The 23,826-nt window shown below is 38.7% G+C and overlaps 3 protein-coding genes across 3 annotated transcripts in view; 2 read left to right on the top strand and 1 right to left on the bottom strand.

The window, feature by feature from the left end:
• Positions 1–2,752: 2,752 nt before the first annotated feature.
• On the bottom strand, positions 2,753–7,309 carry LOC133630362 (gastrula zinc finger protein XlCGF8.2DB-like). The gene is made up of 2 exons (XM_062021933.1): positions 6,873–7,309; positions 2,753–4,691 (listed from the first exon to the last, which is right to left on the bottom strand). Exons 1-2 carry the CDS (start codon positions 7,054–7,056, stop codon positions 3,844–3,846), a joined length of 1,032 nt encoding a protein of 343 aa, XP_061877917.1. The 5' UTR covers positions 7,057–7,309; the 3' UTR covers positions 2,753–3,843.
• A 417-nt stretch (positions 7,310–7,726) lies between these two features.
• Positions 7,727–20,167, top strand: LOC133630396 (gastrula zinc finger protein XlCGF17.1-like). The gene is made up of 2 exons (XM_062021969.1): positions 7,727–8,058; positions 16,074–20,167. The coding sequence occupies exon 2, from the start codon at positions 16,108–16,110 to the stop codon at positions 17,101–17,103; it is 996 nt and encodes a 331-aa protein (XP_061877953.1). The 5' UTR covers positions 7,727–8,058; positions 16,074–16,107; the 3' UTR covers positions 17,104–20,167.
• A 2,358-nt stretch (positions 20,168–22,525) lies between these two features.
• LOC133630275 (oocyte zinc finger protein XlCOF6.1-like) overlaps positions 22,526–23,826 on the top strand; it is a 9,005-nt gene continuing 7,704 nt past the window's right edge. Inside the window, exon 1 of the mRNA XM_062021765.1 lies at positions 22,526–22,805. The gene's annotated coding sequence lies outside the window, so the exon portion shown is untranslated. The remainder of the gene's footprint in view (positions 22,806–23,826) is intronic.

The raw sequence follows: 23,826 nt of genomic DNA on the forward strand, positions 1-23,826 counted from the left end.
CATCACAAGCACATATAAAATCAAGCAAACTGACAAAAAAAAAAAAGGTACAAAAACATACAGAGAGGTGTCACTGCATAAAAACAAAAGAAAAATAATGAAAGGCCTACTGAAAGCCACTACTAGCGACCACGCAGTCTGATAGTTTATATATCAATGATGACATCTTAACATTGCAACACATGCCAATACGGCCGCGTTAACTTATAAAGTGACATTTTACATTTCCTGGCAAACTTCCGCTTGAAAAGGTCTATGTATGATGACGTATGTATGATGACGTATGTGTGATGACGTATGTATGATGACGTATGTATGATGACTTATGTATGATGACGTATGTGTGATGACGTATGTATGATGACGTATGTGTGATGACGTATGTATGATGACGTATGTATGATGACGTATGTATGATGACGTATGTGTGATGACGTATGTATGATGACGTATGTATGATGACGTATGTGTGATGACGTATGTATGATGACGTATGTGTGATGACGTATGTATGATGACGTATGTATGATGACGTATGTATGATGACGTATGTGTGATGACGTATGTATGATGACGTATGTATGATGACGTATGTGTGATGACGTATGTATGATGACGTATGTATGATGACGTATGTATAATGACGTATGTATGATGACGTATGTGTGATGACGTATGTGTGATGACGTATGTATGATGACGTATGTATGATGACGTATGTATGATGACGTATGTGTGATGACGTATGTATGATGACGTATGTATGATGACGTATGTATGATGACGTATGTGTGATGACGTATGTGTGATGACGTATGTATGATGACGTATGTGTGATGACGTATGTGTGATGACGTATGTATGATGACGTATGTATGATGACGTATGTATGATGACGTATGTGTGATGACGTATGTGTGATGCCGTATGTGTGATGACGTATGTATGATGACGTATGTATGATGACGTATGTATGATGACGTATGTGTGATGACGTATGTGTGATGCCGTATGTATGATGACGTATGTATGATGACGTATGTATGATGACGTATGTATGATGACGTATGCGCGTGACGTCAATGGTTGAAGTGGAAGTATTGGGACGAATTGTATCCAATACAAAAAGCTCTGTTTTCATCTCATAATTCCACAGTATTCTGGACATCTGTGTTGGTGAATCTTTTGCAATTTGTTTAATGAACAATGGAGACAGCAAAGAAGAAAGCTGTAGGTGGGATCGGTGTATTAGCGGCTGGCTGCAGCAACACAACCAGGAGGACTTACTTGGAGGACTTACTTGGATAGCAGACGCGCTATCCGACGCTAGCCGCCGACCGCACGGATGATTGGGTGAAGTCCTTCGTCCTTCCGTCGATCGCTGGAACGCAGGTGAGCACGGGTGATGATGAGCAGATGAGGGCTGGCTGGCGTAGGTGGAGAGCTAATGTTTTTAGCATAGCTCTGTGAGGTCCCGTAGCTAAGTTAGCTTCAATGGCGTCGTTAGCAACAGCATTGTTAAGCTTCGCCAGCCTGGAAAGTATTAACCGTGTAGTTACATGTCCATGGTTTAATAGTATTGTTGATCTTCTGCCTATCCTTCCAGTCAGGGGTTTATTTCTTTTGTTTCTATCTGCATTTAAGCACGATGCTATCACATTAGCTCCGTAGCTAAAGTGCTTCGCCGATGTATTGTCGTGGAGATAAAAGTCACTGTGAATGTCCATTTCGCGTTCTGGACTCTCATTTTCAAGAGGATATAGTATCCCAGGTGCTTTCAAATACAAATCCGTGATCCACAATAGAAAAAGGAGAGAGTGTGGAATCCAATGAGCCAGCTTGTACCTAAGTTACGGTCAGAGCGAAAAAAGATACGTCCTGCACTGCACTCTAGTCCTTCACTCTCACGTTCCTCATCCACGAATCTTTCATCCTGGCTCAAATTAATGGGGTAATCGTCGCTTTCTCTGTCCGAATCGCTCTCGCTGCTGGTGTAAACAATGGGGAAATGTGAGGAGCCTTTCAACCTGTGACGTCACGCTACTTCTGGTACAGGCAGGGCTTTTTTTTTATCAGTGACTAAAAGTTGCGAACTTTATTGTCGATGTTCTCTACTAAATCCTTTCAGCAAAAATATGGCAATATCGCGACATGATCAAGTATGACACATAGAATGGATCTGCTATCCCCGTTTCAATAAAAAAAAATCATTTCAGTAGGCCTTTAAGGTAAGTAGAAAGGTTCATTGTCCACAGTGAGTGTCACATTTGTCCTATAGTATCTTTAATTTAGCTATGTAACTCATCATATAGTGTCTTTAATTTAGTTATGTAACTCAACATATTGTGTCTTTAATTTAGTTATGTAACTCATCATATAGTGTCTTTAATTTAGTAACTCAACATATAGTGTCTTTAAAGGCCTACTGAAAGCCACTACTAGCAACCACGCAGTCTGATAGTTTATATATCAATGATGAAATCTTAACATTGCAACACATGCCAATACGGCCGGGTTAACTTATAAAGTGACATTTTAAAATTCCCGGGAAATATCCGGCTGAAACATCGCGGTAGGATGACGTATGCGCGTGACGAAGTCCGAGTAACGGAAGTTATGGTACCCCGTAAAATCCTATACAAAAAGCTCTGTTTTCATTTCATAATTCCACAGTATTCTGGACATCTTTTGCAATTTTTTTAATGAACAATGAAGGCTGCAAAGAAGACAGTTGTAGGTGGGATCAGTGTATTAGCAGCGGACTACAGCAACACAACCAGGAGGACTTTGTTGGAGCGCTAGCCGCGCTAGCCGTCGACTTCACCTTGACTTCCTACGTCTCCGGGCCGCCAAACGCATCGGGTGAAGTCCTTCGTCCTTCTGCCGATCGCTGGAACGCAGGTGAGCACGGGTGTTGATGAGCAAATGAGGGCTGGCTGGCGTAGGTGGAGAGCTAATGTTTTTAGCATAGCTCTGTGCAGTCTGGTTGCTAAGTTAGCTTCAATGGCGTCGTTAGCACAGCATTGTTAACCTTCGCCAGCCTGGAAAGCATTAACCGTGTATTTACATGTCCACGGTTTAATAGTATTGTTGATTTTCTATCTATCCTTCCAGTCAGGGGTTTATTTCTTTTGTTTCTATATGCAGTTAAAGCAAGATGCTATCACGTTAGCTCGTAGCTAAAGCATTTCGCTGATGTATTGTCGTGGAGATAAAAGGCACTGAATGTCCATTTCGCGTTCTGGACTCTCATTTTCAAGAGGATATAGTATCCCAGGTGCTTTAAAATACAAATCTGTGATCTACAATAGAAAAAGGAGAGAGTGTGGAATCCAATGAGCCAGCTTGTACCTAAGTTACGGTCAGAGCGAAAAAAGATACGTCCATCACTGCCTCTCAAGTCCTTCACTGTAACGTTCCTCATCTACGAATCTTTCATCCTCGCTCAAATTAATGGGGTAATCGTCGCTTTCTCGGTCCGAATCTCTCTCGCTCCATTGTAAACAACGGGGAATTGTGAGGAATACTAGCTCCTGTGACGTCACGCTACTTCCGCTACAGGCAAGGCTTTTTTTTATCAGCCAGCAAAAGTTGCGAACTTTATCGTCGATTTTCTCTACTAAATCCTTTCAGCAAAAATATGGCAATATCGCGAAATGATCAAGTATGACACATAGAATGGATCTGCTATTCCTGTTTAAATTGTAAAAAATCATTTCAGTAGGCCTTTAAGTGCTACTTGTGAGAAGATCTTTGATCACACACTACAACTTAAGTGCTACTTGTGAGAAGATCTTTGATCACACACTGCAACTTAAGTGCTACTTGTGAGAAGATCTTTGATCACACACTACAACTGGACACCTTCTCGCCCGTGTGCGTTCTCGCGTGTTTAAGCAAAGCTGAGCTGACATAAAAACCTCTGCCGCAGATTGAGCAACCATAGGGTTTTTCTCCGGTGTGCATCACTTTGTGTCTTTTCATGTAATCGCGCCGAGTGAACCTTTTGTCGCAGACCGAGCAAGCGAACGGTTTCTCTCCGGTGTGACTCCTCATGTGTCTTATGAGAAAAGCCTTGGCGATGAAGGTTTTGTCACATTGGGAGCATCGGAAGCGTGCGTTGTCGGCGCCGCCAGAGTGCGTCCTCGTGTGTGTCGTCATGTTGGACTTGGTGGAAAACTGTTTGCCGCAAATGGCGCAGCGGAAAGGTTTCTCGCCCGCATGGACGATCCTTGTGTGCACGGTGAGATTTCCCTTCTTGCTAAATGTTTTTCCGCACTGAGAGCACTTCCAGCATCTGTTGTCAGTGTGACGTCTCATGTGTCTCGTCAGGTTTCTCTTCTTGCCAAACGTTTTGTCGCAGTGAGAGCATTTGAAGAGTGTGTTGTCAGCGTGACGTGTGTGAGCAGCTTCATGGTCAGTGTCAGCAGACGTGGAGTGCTCACTATCTGACAGAGGAGCGAAGTCTGCTTGTGATCCTCCTGCTCTTGTTGAGCTGCTGCTTGGTCTCTCCGCCTCTCTCTGCTCCTCTTCATCGTCTTCATCTTCACTCTTCACAATCACCGGGAACTCCTTCAGTCCTTCGAGATGTTCCTCCTCCTCTTCTTTAATGTTAGGGGGCTGTGGCTCCCCCTCTTCCATGCTGGAGCTCCACTCTTTTTGCTCAGGAGAAATATGTTTTTGTCTGACATCTGCAGGACACAAGAACACAAACATTATTTTTATGAGACTGTTTTGAACGGTTTTATTGTGTGTAAATGCCCAACTAGGGACAGACATGAAGAATTAGCCAGTGGTGTGTCGTCAGGGCCAGCAAGGCCTTCTCTGCTGGCCTAACATAACCATCATCATCATTAAAGATAAAAGTCATTTACTTTCCCTAAATATGTCAAAGTATTCATATTGTCTTCATGTCATATTATGCTCCTTTCAGTGATGTTGTTTTTAGGTTAGAGTTTTTATCCAATCAGAATTCAGCTAGCTTATGTTGCCATGCTGTAGCAAATCTGCCTTCACAATCAACAATGTGTGTGCACTGTAAGTGAACGGCCACATACAGTTGATAGATCATTGGGATAGTTGTTGCTTCTAGCTGGCCTCACCTTCAACCTGACATTTACATGATTGGATACTCACTTGGGAGTCTCAAGTGAGTATCCAATCACAAGTTGCCAAAACAGGAAGTGGCACCGGTATTTTGAAAGGTGAAGTTGGACTAAGTAGTACATCACTGAAGGCCTGGTGAGAAACGCACCGCATTTTTCACATTTATGGCCATTTCCCCCCTTTTCTTCCCAGCTTCCCTGTGCGTCATTCCTGGGTGTATTTTTGACATTTTGGCTTGGTATTTTTTATCATTTTCGGCATTTTGGCTCTGTATTTTTTATAATTTTGGGCATTGTCAGAATTTTGGCTAGGTATTTTTGATCATTTTCGGCATTTTTCCACATTTATGGCCGTTTTCCCCGCTTCCCTGTGCGTCATTCCTGGGTGTATTTTTGACATTTTGTGCATTTTGGATAGGTATTTTTTTATCATTTTCTGCATTTTGGCTAGGTACTTTTTATCATTTTCGGCATTTTCAGCATTTTGTCTAGGTATTTTTGATCATTTTAGGCATTTTTCCACATTTATGGCCGTTTTCCCCCTTTTCTTCCCTGCTTCCCTGTGCGTCATTCCTGGGTGCATTTTTGACATTTTGGCTAGGTATTTTTTATCATTTTGGGCATTTTAGCTAGGTATTTTTTGATCATTTTCGGCATTTTGACTAGGTAGTTTTGATCATTTTCAGCATGTTGGCTAGGTATTTTTGATCATTTTCTGCATTTTTCCACATTTATGGCCGTTTTCCCCCTTTTTTCCCCGCTTCCCTGTGTGTCATTCCTGGGTGTATTTTTGACATTTTGGCTAGGTATGTTTTATCATTTTGGGCATTTTGGCTAGGTATTTTTTTAATCATTTTGGCTAGGTATTTTTGATCATTTTCGGCATTTTTCCACATTTATGGCCGTTTTCCCCCTTTTCTTCCCCGCTTCCCTGTGCGTCATTCCTGGGTCTATTTTTTTTACATTTTGGCCATTCTGGCTCCTCGTGTGACTTATGGAACTCAAACCCGGGTAGGTATTTTTTGATCATTTTTGGCATTTTTTCCACATTTATGGCTGTTTTCCCCCTTTTCTTCTTCGCTTCCCTGTGCGTCATTCCTGGGTGTATTTTTGACATTTTGAGAATTTTGGCTAGGTAATTTCTATCATTTTGGGCATTTTGGCTAGGTAGTTTTGATCATTTTCAGCATTTTGGCTAGCTATTTTTTATCATTTTCGGCATTTTTCCACATTTATGGCCGTTTTCCCTCTTTTCTTCCCCGCTCCCCTGTGCGTCATTCCTGGGTCTATTTTTTTGACATTTTGGCCATTCTGGCTCCTCTCGGGACTTATGGAACTCAAACCCGGGTAGGTATTTTTTGATCATTTTCGGCATTTTTCACATTTTGGTCTGTTTTCCCCCTAATTCAATTAGCCCTGACCAAAATGTTGTAGAATGTAAGATGTGTTCATCCAACATAATTGTCCCGGTCAAATAAACCCAATTAATACATATTTTCTCTCCTAAATATTGATGTATCATAGATGTCTAAAGCTTTCTTGTTGATTGATTGAGACTTTTATTAGTAGATTGCACAGTACAGTACATATTCCGTACAATTGACCACTAAATGGTAACACCCCAATACGTTTTTCAACTCGTTTAAGTCGGGGTCCACTTAAATCAATTCATGTTGAACACGTAAAGAAAAAAAGGCGTTTAAGGTTAACAGTTGCCATGATCAAATTTTAAGTCAGTACACATTTTAAAGTGAGAAGTAAACAAACCTGCTTGTTGATGTTTGTTGAAAAGAGCGTCCAGTAGTTGACGTTGTCGCTCGTTCTCCTCTTTTGTTCTAGAAAGTTCCTCCTCGTATTCTGCTATCGTTCTTTCTAACACTACAAATATTTCTTCCACAGCAGCAGTTAGTCGCTGCTTCACCAACACTCTCAGCATTTCTACTTTGCACATTTTCACACTTTACACGCACACTTAGCGACGTGTCGATCACTTTCGCTTTGTCTCTTTTGTTAGCAGCTAGCAAGCTAAGCTAGCCCGGGAAGCTTCTTAGTTTATCCTGACATGAAGAATTAAGGAAAAAAACATCAAATGATCTCGAAACAATTCTGATGAAAAGTAGCTTTTGTCGGCAATATATAAATATCATGTATATCCCAAATGTGCAATATCGGCTAACAGGGACTGGTGTCGCATGATTACTGACGTCACTTCTTCATCGGTGCGTTCACAAAAATGGGATTTCAGAAATATGAAGGGTTAGCGTCAAGAAAAAAGTCGTTAAATGTGAACAAAATCATTGTTTAAAATATATTATGCATACAAATAAATAATATTTAAAAATTGTTTACGTTTCAACACAAAACATGAACAGACACTCAATAAAAAACATTCTCTCGGATTGAGTGTTCTGGAGTGTACGTGAAGTGATCCGGGAAGGGAAGGGCGCCATAGAGTGACGTCACTGCATACATTTACTTTAAAAAAAAGGGCTTTTGTATTTAAAAATGTTATTTGATTATTAGTTAATGTATGGTCACCATTTTTTCAAACAAATAAAATAGTGATAAAAAAAATGATTTCTAAAGAGTCGAGATTGCAAATGCGCATGCGTACACCGACCGCCATCTCGCAACGGCATCCCGTGATGGCCGCCTTCATCTTGTTGAAAATGTTGATGCTATTTAAAGCAGGCGACCAAGACGTTACGTCATGACGTCAACTTTTATTCGTGTCGGGATGAACTCGTCTCCGCGCACATTGAAGCTTGCGTGTGTTCGCTTCCTCCTTTAGCCTGCTGGCTGCGAACAAAGAGGCGGAAGTTAGCATCACATGCTAAGATGCTAATCAGAGACAAGTCAAACGTGAACAACAAAACACCAGCTGGAACTTTCTGGAACAAAAGGGCGGCACGAGCTAGTGGACGCTGTTGTCAACACACGTCACACAGAACAGGTTTGTTTACTTCTTACTTAACTTTATTTCTCACCATGCAGTTTATCAGCCCTTTGAGACACTCGTGATTTAGGCTATATAAGTCAACTTTGATTGATTGATTGATTGATTGAATATTCCTGGGCTTCAAAGGATGAAAACACGTTTCAGTCTTGGGAGGAAAAGTGTGTCCAAAAGGATCAAAGCACATTATAGTTTTCTTAATTGAAAATTTCTGTTTTATCTAGTGTTTTTCATGTTTTTATTTCTATTTAAATTTTCTATTATATATTCTAACTTTATATTTTCTTGCCTCTTTGTGATGTTAAAGGCCTACTGAAATGAATTTGTTTTTATTTAAACGGGGATAGCAGATCTATTCTGTGTGTCATACTTGATCATTTCGCGATATTGCCATATTTTTGCTGAAAGGATTTAGTATAGAACAACGACGATAAAGATTGCAACTTTTGGTATCTGATAAAAAAAAGGCTTGCCCCTACCGGAAGTAGCGTGACGTAGTCAGTTGAACATATACGCAAAGTTCCCTATTGTTTACAATGATGGCCGCATGAAGTGAGAGAGATTCGGACCGAGAAAGCGACAATTTCCCCATTAATTTGAGCGAGGATGAAAGATTTGTGGATGAGTAAAGTGCAAGTGAAGGACTAGTGGGGAGTTGAAGCTATTCAGATAGGGAAGATGCTGTGAGAGTGACCTGATATTCAGCTGGGAATGACTACAACAGTAAATAAACACAAGACATATATATACTCTATTAGCCACAACACAACCAGGCTTATATTTAATATGCCACAAATTAATCCTGCATAAAAACACCTACGTGTTTGTTATGCTAGCTCCTAGCTCGTCTGCTAGCTCCTAGCTCCATAGAACACGCCAATACAATTCAAACACCTGATCAACACACACAATCACTCAGCCCAAAAGACCGTTCACCTAACCCAAGGTTCATAAAGCTTATATATTTTTAAAAAGTTACGTACGTGACGCGCACATACGGTCAAGCTATCAAATGTTTAGCAGCCAAGGCTGCATACTCACGGTACCTGATATTCAGCTGGGAATGACTACAACAGTAAATAAACACAAGACATATATATACTCTATTAGCCACAACACAACCAGGCTTATATTTAATATGACACAAATTAATCCTGCATAAAAACACCTACATCTTTGTTATGCTAACTCCTAGCTCCTATGCTAGCTCCTAGCTCCATAGAACACGCCAATACAATTCAAACACCTGATCAACACACACAATCACTCAGCCCAAAAGACCGTTCACCTAACCCAAGGTTCATAAAGCTTATATATTTTAAAAAAGTTACGTACATACGCAAAAAAAAAGTTGCGCACATACGGTCAAGCAATCAAATGTTTAGAAGCCAAAGCTGCATACTCACAGTAGCACGTCTGCGTCTTTGTCATCCAAATCAAAGTAATCCTGGTAAGAGTCTGTGTTGTCCCAGTTCTCTACAGGCGTCTGTGTATCGAAGTCAAAAGTCCTCCTGGTTAGAGTCTCTGTTATCCGAGTTCTTCCATCTTGACTGCATCTTTCGGGAATGTAAACAAAGAAGCGCCGGCTGTGTACTGTTGTTGCTGACTTTGTTCGAAAAATACGTCCGTTTCGCACCAACAACTTTCTTCTTTGCTTGCTCAGCTTCTTTCTCCATAATGCAATGAACATGATTGCAACAGATTCACGAACACAGATGTCCAGAATACTGTGGAATTATAACATGAAAACAAAGCTTTTTCGTATTGGCTTCAATGTGGAAGGCATACCCGTGTTCCCCGGTCTACGTCACGCGCATACGTCATCCTCAGAGGCGTTTCGAACCGGAAGTTTAGCGGCAAATTTAAAATGTCACTTTATAAGTTAACCCGGCCGTATTGGCATGTGTTATAATGTTAAGATTTCATCATTGATATATAAACTATCAGACTGCGTGGTCGGTAGTAGTGGCTTTCAGTAGGCCTTTAACTTCCTGTTACAAGCTGTTATACAGTTTATGCCTGGAGCTCTTATTTTGAAGGCGCTTAGAGCGGAAGTGGTGACACGCAAAAGTACGCTGCAGAGCCGGGAACTAAGCACTTAATGGAGCTTGTACTTCACCTTCGAAGTGTCACCACTTCCGCTCTTAGCGCCTTCAAAATAAGAGCTCCAGGCATATACTGTATAACAGCTTGTAACAGGAACGTCACATCACAAAGAGGCAAGAAAATATAAAGTTAGAATATATAATAGAACATTTAAATAGAAATAAAAACATGAAAAACACTAGATAAAACAGAAACATAGATCAAATAGAAATATAAACATGAAAGCATTGGATAAAACAGATAGGCAAGCATCCATCCATCCATTTTCTACCGCTTGTCCCTTTTGGGGTCGCGGGGGGTGCTGGAGTCTATCTCAGCTGCATTCGGGCGGAAGGCGGGGTACACCCTGGACAAGTCACCACCTCATCACAGGGCCAACACAGATAGACAACATTCACAGACTAGGGACCATTTAGTGTTGCCAATCAACCTATCCCCAGGTGCATGTCTTTGGAGGTGGGAGGGGCCTATCCCCAGGTGCATGTCTTTGGAGGTGGGAGGGGCCTATCCCCAGGTGCATGTCTTTGGAGGTGGGAGGGGCCTATCCCCAGGTGCATGTCTTTGGAGGTGGGAGGGGCCTATCCCCAGGTGCATTTCTTTGGAGGTGGGAGGGGCCTATCTCTAACATGCAAACTCCACACAGAAAGATCCCGAGCTCGGGATTGAACTCAGGACTACTCAGGACCTTCATATTGTGAGGCACATGCACTAACCCCTGTTGCACCGTGCTGCCTAAAAAGTGCTACAAAGTTTACTTCTTTTTTTTAAAATTCTATTATATATTCTAACTTCATATTTTCTTTTTTTAAAATGTTATTATAAAAAAATATTTGTATTTAATTTTGTTAAATTTTTTAAAACATTTTTTAATTTTTATATTTTTAAAAAAAAAATTATTTTTTTTAAAAATATATATATATATGTTTTTAATTTTTTATAAAAAAATGTAATTTTTTTTAAAGTATTTTTTTTTAAATTAAAATGTATTTATTATATTAACATATGTTAACATATTTATTTATTTAAAAAAAAAAATTTAAGAAAATGTTTTTTTCAATTTGTTTTAATTTTTATTTTTTATTTTTTTATACAAAGGAAAACATTTTTTTTTTAAATGTATATAAAGTTAGAATATATAATAGAAAATTAAAATAGAAGTAAAAACATGAAAAACACTAGGTATACACTAGATAAAATAGAAACTTATATAAAATAGAACTAAAAACATGGGATAAAACAGATAGGCAAGCAGTGCATTTAAAAACAAGAAGGCAGAGAAACATTCTAGCAAATATTGTTGTCTTGATTCCAGAATGTCAGTAGTCATAACGATACCAATTAATTTCCACAATTCTCTGTACTTTTCAAAACCACAATTACAATTTAAAAAAAAACGAACCCGTGTATTTTTAAGTTGACTTACTTTATTCGAGTGTTTCAAAATGTCAAGAATTGAAAGTTGCTTTTATATTGAAGTGATCATCATACAAAGCAGTGAAGTTGTCAGGTTGTGTAAATGCTAAAGAAAAAGAGAATACAACAAATCCTTTTCAACTTATATTCAATTGAATAGACTGCAAAGACAAGATATTTCATGTTCACACTGACAAACTTTGTTATGTTTTGCAAATATTAGCTCATTTGGAATTTGATACCTGCAACATGTTTCAAAAAAGCTGGCACAAGTGGCAAAAAAGAGTGAGCAGTAGGGTATGCTTCTGCCAACACGTCAAACATGCTAACCCATTATGAAGCGGCACCACCCCAAAGTGAACATCGCTTCAACGAAGAGAAAGACGAACAAACAACTCCCCACCACATTCAAGCAGCCTCTCCTCGGCGAGTCAGGCAGGGCTAAAGCAATAACAAATGTTTTTATAGCAGCAGATTTAAGACCATATTGCATTAAAAACTAGTAAATATGTAGTGTACTGTGCAATCTACTAATAAATATGTAGTGTACTGTGCAATCTACTAATAAATATGTACTGTACTGTGCAACCTACTAATAAATATGTACTGTACTGTGCAACCTACTAATAAATATGTACTGTACTGTGCAATCTACTAATAAATATGTACTGTACTGTGCAATCTACTAATAAATATGTACTGTACTGTGCAATCTACTAATAAAAGTCTCAATCAATCAATCAAAAAAAGCACTTTATGTGTAGAAAGGTTTTGTTAAGAAACCATTCTGAGCCTTATCTTATTTAGTTTTTATTGGATATATGTTGACCACATGAACCCTGGCAATGGACCCTGTGTGTATATGTATGTTATTATTATGTGTGTGTGTATATGTATGTTATTGTTATGTGTGTGTGTATATGTATGTTATTGTTATGTGTGTGTATATGTATGTTATTGTTATGTGTGTGTGTGTGTGTATGTATGTTATTGTTATGTGTGTGTGTATATGTATGTTATTGTTATGTGTGTGTGTGTGTGTGTGTGTGTGTATGTATGTTATTGTTATGTGTGTGTGTGTGTATATGTATGTTATTGTTATGTGTGTGTGTGTATATGTATGTTATTGTTATGTGTGTGTGTGTGTGTGTATATGTATGTTATTGTTATGTGTGTGTATATGTATGTTATTGTTATGTGTGTGTGTATATGTATGTTATTGTTATGTGTGTGTGTATATGTATGTTATTGTTATGTGTGTGTGTGTATATGTATGTTATTGTTATGTGTGTGTGTATATGTATGTTATTGTTATGTGTGTGTGTATATGTATGTTATTGTTATGTGTGTGTGTGTGTGTATATGTATGTTATTGTTATGTGTGTGTGTGTATATGTATGTTATTGTTATGTGTGTGTGTATATGTATGTTATTGTTATGTGTGTGTGTATGTGTATGTTATTGTTATGTGTGTGTGTATATGTATGTTATTGTTATGTGTGTGTGTGTATATGTATGTTATTGTTATGTGTGTGTGTGTGTATATGTATGTTATTGTTATGTGTGTGTGTATATGTATGTTATTGTTATGTGTGTGTGTATATATGTATGTTATTGTTATGTGTGTGTGTATATGTATGTTATTGTTATGTGTGTGTGTATATGTATGTTATTGTTATGTGTGTGTGTGTGTGTATATGTATGTTATTGTTATGTGTGTGTGTGTATATGTATGTTATTGTTATGTGTGTGTGTGTATATGTATGTTATTGTTATGTGTGTGTGTATGTGTATGTTATTGTTATGTGTGTGTGTATATGTATGTTATTGTTATGTGTGTGTGTGTATATGTATGTTATTGTTATGTGTGTGTGTGTGTATATGTATGTTATTGTTATGTGTGTGTGTGTATATGTATGTTATTGTTATGTGTGTGTGTATATATGTATGTTATTGTTATGTGTGTGTGTATATGTATGTTATTGTCATGTGTGTGTATATGTATGTTATTGTTATGTGTGTGTATATGTATGTTATTGTTATGTGTGTGTATATGTATGTTATTGTTATGTGTGTGTATATGTATGTTATTGTTATGTGTGTGTGTATATGTATGTTATTGTTATGTGTGTGTGTATATGTATGTTATTGTTATGTGTGTGTGTGTATATGTATGTTATTGTTATGTGTGTGTGTGTATATGTATGTTATTGTTATGTGTGTGTGTATATGTATGTTATTGTTATGTGTGTGTGTATATGTATGTTATTGTTATGTGTGTGTGTGTGTGTGTATGTATGTTATGGTTATGTGTGTGTGTGTGTATATGTATGTTATTGTTATGTGTGTGTGTCTATGTATGTTATTGTTATGTGTGTGTGTGTATGTGTATGTTATTGTTATGTGTGTGTGTATATGTATGTTATTGTTATGTGTGTGTGTGTATATGTATGTTATTGTTATGTGTGTGTGTGTGTATATGTATGTTATTGTTATGTGTGTGTATATATGTATGTTATTGTTATGTGTGTGTGTATATATGTATGTTATTGTTATGTGTGTGTGTATATGTATGTTATTGTTATGTGTGTGTATATGTATGTTATTGTTATGTGTTTGTATATGTATGTTATTGTTATGTGTGTGTGTATATGTATGTTATTGTTATGTGTGTGTGTATATGTATGTTATTGTTATGTGTGTGTGTGTATATGTATGTTATTGTTATGTGTGTGTGTATATGTATGTTATTGTTATGTGTGTGTGTATATGTGTTATTGTTATGTGTGTGTGTATATGTATGTTATTGTTATGTGTGTGTGTATATGTATGTTATTGTTATGTGTGTGTGTATATGTATGTTATTGTTATGTGTGTGTATATATGTATGTTATTGTTATGTGTGTGTGTATATGTATGTTATTGTTATGTGTGTGTGTATATGTATGTTATTGTTATGTGTGTGTGTGTATATGTATGTTATTGTTATGTGTGTGTGTATATGTATGTTATTGTTATGTGTGTGTGTATATGTATGTTATTGTTATGTGTGTGTGTATATGTATGTTATTGTTATGTGTGTGTGTATGTGTGTGTTATTGTTATGTGTGTGTGTATATGTATGTTATTGTTATGTGTGTGTGTGTGTATGTGTGTGTGTATATGTATGTTATTGTTATGTGTGTGTGTGTGTGTATGTGTGTGTGTATATGTATGTTATTGTTATGTGTGTGTGTGTATATTTATGTTATTGTTATGTGTGTGTGTATATGTATGTTATTGTTATGTGTGTGTGTATATGTATGTTATTGTTATGTGTGTGTGTATGTGTGTGTATATGTATGTTATTGTTATGTGTGTGTGTGTGTGAGTATATGTATGTTATTGTTATGTGTGTGTGTATGTGTGTATATGTATATGTATGTTATTGTTATGTGTGTGTGTATATGTATGTTATTGTTATGTGTGTGTGTATATGTATGTTATTGTTATGTGTGTGTGTATGTGTGTGTGTATATGTATGTTATTGTTATGTGTGTGTGTATATGTATGTTATTGTTATGTGTGTGTGTGTGTATATGTATGTTATTGTTATGTGTGTGTGTATGTGTGTGTGTATATGTATGTTATTGTTATGTGTGTGTGTGTGTGTATATGTATGTTATTGTTATGTGTGTGTGTATGTGTGTGTGTATATGTATGTTATTGTTATGTGTGTGTGTGTGTGTATATGTATGTTATTGTTATGTGTGTGTGTATATGTATGTTATTGTTGTGTGTGTGTGTATATGTATGTAATTGTTGTGTGTGTGTGTGTGTGTGTGTGTGTGTGTGTGTGTGTGTGTGTGTGTGTGTGTGTGTGTGTGTGTGTATGTATGTTATTGTCATATGTGTGTGTATATGTATGTTATTGTTATGTGTGTGTGTGTATGTGTGTGTGTATATGTATGTTATTGTTATGCTTAGCATTCATGACTGCCTGCTGTTGCACTGATCATCCTAGTGGTGGCTCACATCCATCACACACACAGCTATTTCTATTTTTGGGCAGAATTATTATAGTGTTCCCAATGTTAAAAGTAAAGAGCCATTGTTTACAAATTTGTCATTTTTATTTTGTTGTTTTCTTACTGTACCGAAAATTAACCGAACCGTGACCTCTAAACCGAGGTACGTACCGAACCCACATTTTTGTGTACCGTTACACCCTTAAAAGCATGGTTGTGATGTCAATAAATATGAAGAGTTATCGTTTGTGCTCCCTTTTGGTCTCTCCAATAAAGAGTGTAATACCAAGAATGTAATCTAGAGCCCTGCCCCCACCACCACAAATAGATTGCAGTCCTGTAGGAAACACTGACATTACCATTGCTTCCTCTCTGGTGAGACTGTACCTGCCTGGTCCACCATTGCCTTCACAGCATTTCTGTTTGAAACACGTATGGTTGGAATTAAGCATTTGAACAAAATGCTGGTCTTCTTGTGTCCTGCAGACGTCAGTGAAGAACGGAAGAGCGGAACTCCAGGATGGAGCAGGAGGACCCACAGCCCTCCCATATCAAAGAGGAGGAAGAAGGTCACAGCGTCAGTCGGGAGGGCGAGCACCCAGTGATCCGTGTGGTGGTGAAGAGTGAAGATGAAGAAGAAGCTGACCACTGCGGAGGATCACAGGCAGACGTAGCTCCACCATCAGACGTAGCTCCACAGGCAGACGTAGCTCCACCATCAGAAAGTGACGACACGACGTCTCACTCTGCTGACACGGAGGAAGAAGACTCCAAAGATAACGAGACACGTCACGCTGACCACAAAAGCTTGAAATGCTCTCAGTGTGACAAAACCTTCAGCACCAAGTCCAACCTGAACGTACACATGAGGATCCACACAGGAGAGAAACCTTACGTGTGCTGTGTTTGCGGCAAAAGGTTCTCCCAAAAGGCCCAGTTTGAAACGCACATGCGAACGCACACCGGGGAGAAACCCTTCAGCTGCTCGGTTTGTGGAAAAAAATTCACTCGAAATGAACGTTTGAGGATACACACAAGAATACACACCGGGGAGAGACCCTTCTGCTGCTCGGCGTGCGGCAAAACCTTCTGCGACAAAGGTAGCTTGATAAAACACACAAGGACGCACACCGGAGAGAAACCTTTCATCTGCTCACTCTGCGGCACAAGTTTCAAGAACTATTCCGCGCTGTCGAAGCACAAAAGAACGCACACCGGAGAAAAGTCCTTTAGCTGCACTGTGTGCAATAAGAAGTTTGCTCATAGCGAGAGTTTGACAACGCACGCAAGGATACACACCAGGGAGAGACCATTTCCCTGTTCAATTTGTGGCAAAAGCTTCTCAGTCAAGTGCAATTTGATAAAACACACACGGACGCACACCGGGGAGAGACCGTTTTCCTGTTCAGTGTGTGGTAAAACTTTCTCTGTGAAATGTAACTTGGTCACACACTCAAGAACACATTATTGTCGCACGCAGCTAAAGGACCCCAAGCCGCCCATTTGTGCACCTTGAGGGAGCTGAGAGTCTCCTTTACGTATTGTCCTTTAGTACGTTACTCCACGTCACCGCTGTGGGCTGCAGTCACACTTTTCACACCAAAAGCAGTGAAGTTGTCAGGTTGTGTAAATGGTAAATAAAAAGAATACAACAAATCATTTTCAACTTATATTCAATTGAATAGACTGCAAAGACAAGATATTTCATTTTAGATTTTTTTTTTGCAAATAATCATGAAGTTAGAATGTAATGGCAGCAACACATTGCAAAAAAGGCATTTTTCCCAGTGTGTTACATGGCCTTTCCTTTTAACAACACTCAGTAAAGGTTTGGGAAGTGATGAGACACATTTTTGAAGTGGAATTCTTTCCCATTCTTGCTTGATGTACAGCTTAAGTTGTTCAACAGTCTCCCTTCTCATATTTTAGCTGCCACACATTTTCAATGTCTGGACTACAGGCAGGCCAGTCTAGTACCCACACTCTTTTACTATGAAGCCATGCTGTTGTAACACCTGGCTTGGCATTGTCTTGCTGAAATAAGCAGGGGCGTCCATGATAACAACATATGTTGCTCCAAAAGCTGTATGTACCTTTCAGCATTAATGGTGCCTTCACAGATGTGTAAGTTACCCATGTCTTGACCACTAATACACCCCCATACCATCACACATGCTGCCTTTTACACTTTCACCCTAGAACATGTCTTGACCACTAATACACCCCCATACCATCACACATGCTGCCTTTTACACTTTCACCCTAGAACAGTCCGGATGGTTCTTTTCCTCTTTGGTCCGGAGGACACGACGTCCACAATTTCCAAAAAACAATTTAAAATGTGGACTCGTCAGACCACAGAACACTTTTCCACTTTGCATCAGTCCATCTTAGATGAGCTCGGGCCCAGCGACGCATTTCTGGGTGTTGTTGATAAATGGCTTTGCATAGTAGAGTTTTAACTTGCACTTACAGATGTAGCGACCGACTGTATTTACTGACAGTGGGTTTCTGAAGTGTTCCTGAGCCCATGTGGTGATATCCTTTACACACTGATGTGGCTTTTTGTGTGTAATATCATGGCTTACCTGCAGTGTTTTCTCCAGATTCTCTGAACCTTTTGATGATATTACGGAGCGTAGATGGTGAAATCCCTAAAATCCTTGTTGAGAAATGTTGTTCTTCAACAATTTGCTCAGGCATTTGTTGACAAAGTGGTGACCCTCGCCCCATCCTTGTTTGTGAACGACTGAGCATTTCATGGAAGCTGCTTTTATACCCAATCATGGCACCCACCTGTTCCCAATTAGCCTGTTCACCTGTGGGATGTTCCAAATAAGTGTTTGATGAGCATTCCTCAACTTTCTCACTCTTTTTTGCCACTTGTGCCAGCTTTTTTTAAACATGTTGCAGGCATCAAATTCCAAATGAGCTAATATTTGCCAAAAATACCAAAGTTTGTCAGTGTGAACATGAAATATCTTGTCTTTGCAGTCTATTCAATTGAATATAAGTTGAAAAGGATTTGTTGTATTCTCTTTTTATTTACCATTTACACAACGTGACAACTTCACTGCTTTTGGGGTGTGTACAAAGTCTCCCAGTCTACTAAGTAGTTTCCACCCAGGAAGCCTTGATTTGGAGATGCTGATGACTAAATGCAGCATGGCGGTAAACATTGCTGAAGTCTTTTATTTTTGGAGAGCAGGAAGTGTTTGCACGGTTATTTGTTGCCACTGCGTGACGGTGACTTCAATAGTACACCCTATAATTGTTGTATTTGGCTTGAAGAATAAAAGATGCATTATAAGTATTGGCACGTCTTCATGTTCGCTGCATTAAACAACTCCTCTGTGTGCTTATTGACCTGCAAGACTGTCCTCCATTATTTATAATGAATATTTCAAGTCAACTAATCATCTAAAACAAGGTAACACTTTCCATATGTTGGACTCTGCAGGTGTTTATTTGTCGTTTGAAGTTGTGGATAGCAACATGTGGTTCCTGTTCTCCCTAAATGTGTTTAAGTCAAAGTAATGTTAGAAAAATAAGTTTCATTTTGTAAAAACATCTTTCACAAGGATGATCAAATCTGATACAACTCATTTGTTTATTTCAGCATTTATGTTAATTTGTGGATTTGTGAGCTCTTATATCTCATTTGTTCTTCCTCGTGTTTGTTCCTTTGGTTCTGCATTCAACAAAGCTTAATCTTCCCTCCCTTCCTCGTGTTTTTGTTTTGGAATCTACGCAGATGGTTTGCTTTTCTTTTATTTGATCCTGCGGACAAACAACATTGTTAGTTTAGTTTTTGTGTGGAATGTTTAACAGAGGGAGTTGACGACACAGACACCAGGGGGCAGTAAAGCTCTAGGATGTATTATATATATATATTATACCGCTCACCCTCATCAGTCCCAGGTGTGCAGTTTGCTGATCCCTCACAGCCTTGCCGGCATTTAGGTGTGACGCGGCCGTGGGCGCGTCCCGAGGTGCGACTAGCAGAGCGCAAAGATGAGGCCGTGACAGGAATATACTAAAGTGGATTAATTAACTCATATTTTGTTTTGCATATGGTGATTGTTTATATTCATCTTGGAGAAATCAAACCACCAAGATTAATTAAGAAAGTGGTATTTCAGTTTAAGCACACAATAAGATAAGGCCCCTTTAGTTTGACATTCGCAGGTGGACTTCTCGTTGGAGAAGAGGCCCTAATCGGGACTTAGGAATGCAAAAGTGACAGCCCTATCCTTGAGAAGAGACTACCTGTTCAGCCCGACGCCAACATTTAAGTTATGACTTAGAGCAGATGTTTTTCAGTCACTTACACGCAAACTTCTCCTTTTATGGTCAGGATGTGCTCTCCTGACTTAGCACACACACACACAGACAGGAAGGAGGAATATAAAAACTGATGGTTTGGCTTCTCCATGTTAGGAGAGACACATCCTCCTCCAGGTACTGCAGACCTGTATAATGATGCTCGCTTGTAATAAAGCAACTGTTTGTTCGGCAAAGCGTCTCCGACGTCTCTTTTGATCCAGCCGCACTGCCGTGTCACTGTTAGAATATTTATGTTTAAGTTATCACACAACTCTTATGCTTAAAGGCTGTTGCCATAGTTATTATTAATTGTGGTGAAGTTAGACTTTTGTATCTGTGCAAAGACAAAACTTCTTGTCTTAAGGGTGGCCTCAGTCGCAGATGTTATCTTTGTTTTAGCCCGCTAACAGCCAAGGACTTCAAGGACCTCAACGAAGATAATAAGACAGCACGCAGACGAAGCAGAGACAAGGCAATCACAAGGCCCCAGCACATTCCGTCACGTATTATGCGTACTGGAGCTGCTTTGCATGATATGTGTGACCACTCCTTTTAGAGGCGGCCTCAGTGATGTTGACTGTGGAACTCCTGAATAAATAGAGGGACGCGGGAGCTGTACCTTAGAGCGTAGGGCGAGACTGTGACTAAGTGTGCAGCTCCATGCGTTCTCCTCATTGAGCCAAATTGAACTCTTCTTGTCTGTTTAATAGATGTCATCAGTATTTGAACCTGACAGTCGCCCTTCTGCCCGGACGAGGACAACAAGAGCAGGAATAACACATCAATACCGTTATGTCTCGTGGCTTGACAGACTTAAATAAAAGCACATTTGACTGGCTAAAATGTCTCTGTGGACTGTGTGTGTCCAAAAAACTAAAGTTATTTATATGTTAACATTTTCATTTTAGAAGCAGGACAAAAAGGGGAGGAGCCGTTTCAAGATTTCTACTGTGGAGAAATGATTCTTGAATAAAAGATTGTAATTAAATCCCTGCGTCATGAGTTCTTTTCACAAACCATCCTTTCGTACAAAACATGCAACATATTTATGACTTTATAAATGAAATAAAAATGGTATGACAACTTTGTCTATTCAAATGAACGCAAACAGTCTTCTGTAAATAGTAAATCCATCTGTATTTAGTTTTACTTGAATTGCTGAAAGATTTAAAAAAAATAAATAATAATAATAATAATGGATTAGATTTTATATCGCACTTTTCTATTATTAGATACTCAAAGCAGTCACAGAGAAGTGGGAAGCCATCATTCATTCACACCTGGTGGTGGTAAGCCACATTTGTAGCCACAGCTTCCCTGGGGTAGACTGACGGAAGCGAGGCTGCCAGTCTGCACCTACGACCCCTCCCGACCACCACCTATCACTCATTCATTCATTACTCACTACTAAAAGACAAGTTGTCTAGTATGTTCACTATTTTATTTAAGGACTAAATTACAATAATAAACATATGTTCACTCTCCCTATTTCAATATATATATATATATATATATATATATATATATATATATATATATATATATATATATATATATATATATATATATATATATATATATATATATATATATATATATATATATATATATGTGTGTGTGTCTACTTGTAGCCGCTGTTTTCCTGACTTTCTGTTTGTTTTCTACTGATTGTTCTTTACACTGAATTATTATGAATTGTTTATTTGTGTTGACGTGAACTATTTAACCGCACGCTTTAAATGTCAAGGGTGCAGTCACACCTCCACGCGTGAGGGGGCAGTAATGAGCTAGAATTCACCGGTTGTGTAATACCGGAAGTAACTATTCATGTCAGTATCGCTTCTCATGCTACTTTTTGACCCGCTTCAATGGGCTAAACAATATTTAGCCGGTTTATTGTCGCTGAATTGATAATAAACAAATAATCTTAATCGATCATTATTAGTTTGTTTACATTGTTTTCAAACGGAAATACGAACACATACAGGAAGTGGTTAGGCGGAAGTTATGTGACGTCACTGCAGAACTTTGCTCTTGTTTTATCATTATTAATGTGATCGAGGGTTTATATATGTCACCTATACTGTATAAAACTACAAAATAACAAACACGGAGGCTCCAGTTTTACACGAGGACCTACTTTATTTCCTTTCTTTTCAAAACTCCGCTCCACCACAACGTGTCACCACTTCCGCTCTCCACGCCTTCAAAATAAGAGCTCAAGGCATATACTGTATAACAGTTTATAACAGGAACTTAACATCACAAAGAGGCAAGTCCATAAAGATAGGTTACATAAACCATGACAGTTTATATTTAGTGCAACTTAAGATGTTGATTTAAAGAGCGAAACAACACAATGTCATAATTTCTCGTCTCAGCGTCACTTTGAAACGTCTCAGGCTAGCTTAGCTTGCTAGCTGCTAACAAAGAGACAAAGCGGAAGTGATCAACACGTCGCTAAGCAGCTACTTTTTGACCCGCTTCAATGGACTAAACAATATTTAGCCGGTTTCTTGTCGCTGAATTGTTAATAAACATAAATAATATTAATCGATCATTATTAGTTTGTTTACATTATTTTCAAACGGAAATACGAACACATACAAGAAGTGGTTAGGCGGAAGTTGTGTGACGTCACCGGAGAACTTTGCTATTCGCTGCACGACCGTAGCTAGTTAGCTAAAATATCCCAAATATACATTGTTTGTTTTATCATTATTTACCACCACAGTTTGGTGAAGCAGCGACTAACTGCTGCTGTCGAAGAAATATTTGTAGTGTTAGAAAGAACGATAGCAGAATACGAGGAGGAACTTTCTAGAACAAAAGAGGAGAACGAGCGACAACGTCAACTACTGGACGCTCTTTTCAACAAACATCAACAAACAGGTTTGTTGACTTCTTCACTTCTCCCAGACAACCTAAGTCAGGAGAAAATGAAGTTTAGCATGTGTATTAGCGCTAGTGTAGAACATCACAATGGCTACAAAGAATAGATAAGTACGTCTACACTAAAACACCAATTATTACAATAATTGTAAAAGCAAGCTAATGGTGTAATTCAGTGTGGTGTGCCGTGGGAGATGATCTCATTTCACCTATTTGGGTTAAACTATTGCTTGCAAAGCAGTAATTATAGTCTGCAAATGATGTGTTGTTGTTGAGTGTCGGTGCTGTCTAGAGCTCGGCAGTGTAACCGTGTAATACTCTTCCATATCAGTAGGTGGCAGCAGGTAGCTCATTGCTTTGTAGATGTGGGAAACAGCGGGAGGCAGAGTGCAGGTAAAAAGGTGTCTAATGCTTAAACCAAAAATAAACAAAAGGTGAGTGCCCCCAAGAAAAGGCATTGAAGCTTAGGGAAGGCTATGCAGAACTAAACTAAAACTGAACTGGCTACAAAGTCAACAAAAACAGAATGCTGGACGACAGCAAAGACTTACTGTGGAGCAAAGACAATGTACATCCGAACATGACATGACAATCAACAATGTCCCCACAAAGAAGGATAAAAACAAGTGAAATATTCCTGATTGCTAAAACAAAGTAGATGCGGGAAATATCGCTCAAAGGAAGACATGAAACTGCTACAGGAAAATACCAAAAAAAGAGAAAAAGCCACCAAAATAAGAGCGCAAGACAAGAAGTAAAACACTACACACAGGAAAACAGCGATAAAGTCCAAATAAGTCAGGGTGTGATGTGACGGGTGGTGACAGTACACCTACTTTGAGACAAGAGCTATAGTGATGCATGCTTGGTTATGCTTTAAAGCAGACTTGGGCAAATGAAGGCCACATGCGGCCCGTTAAGCTTTTCAATCTGGCCCGCCGGACATTCCCAAATAATTTTTTTTAGATCTTTAAGTTCGAAACTGTAGCCGCCATTATGATGTGCACTCATGTTTTCTAAG

The sequence above is a fragment of the Entelurus aequoreus genome, linkage group LG02 (genome assembly GCF_033978785.1).
Source record: "Entelurus aequoreus isolate RoL-2023_Sb linkage group LG02, RoL_Eaeq_v1.1, whole genome shotgun sequence".
NCBI classification, from domain to species: domain Eukaryota; kingdom Metazoa; phylum Chordata; class Actinopteri; order Syngnathiformes; family Syngnathidae; genus Entelurus; species Entelurus aequoreus.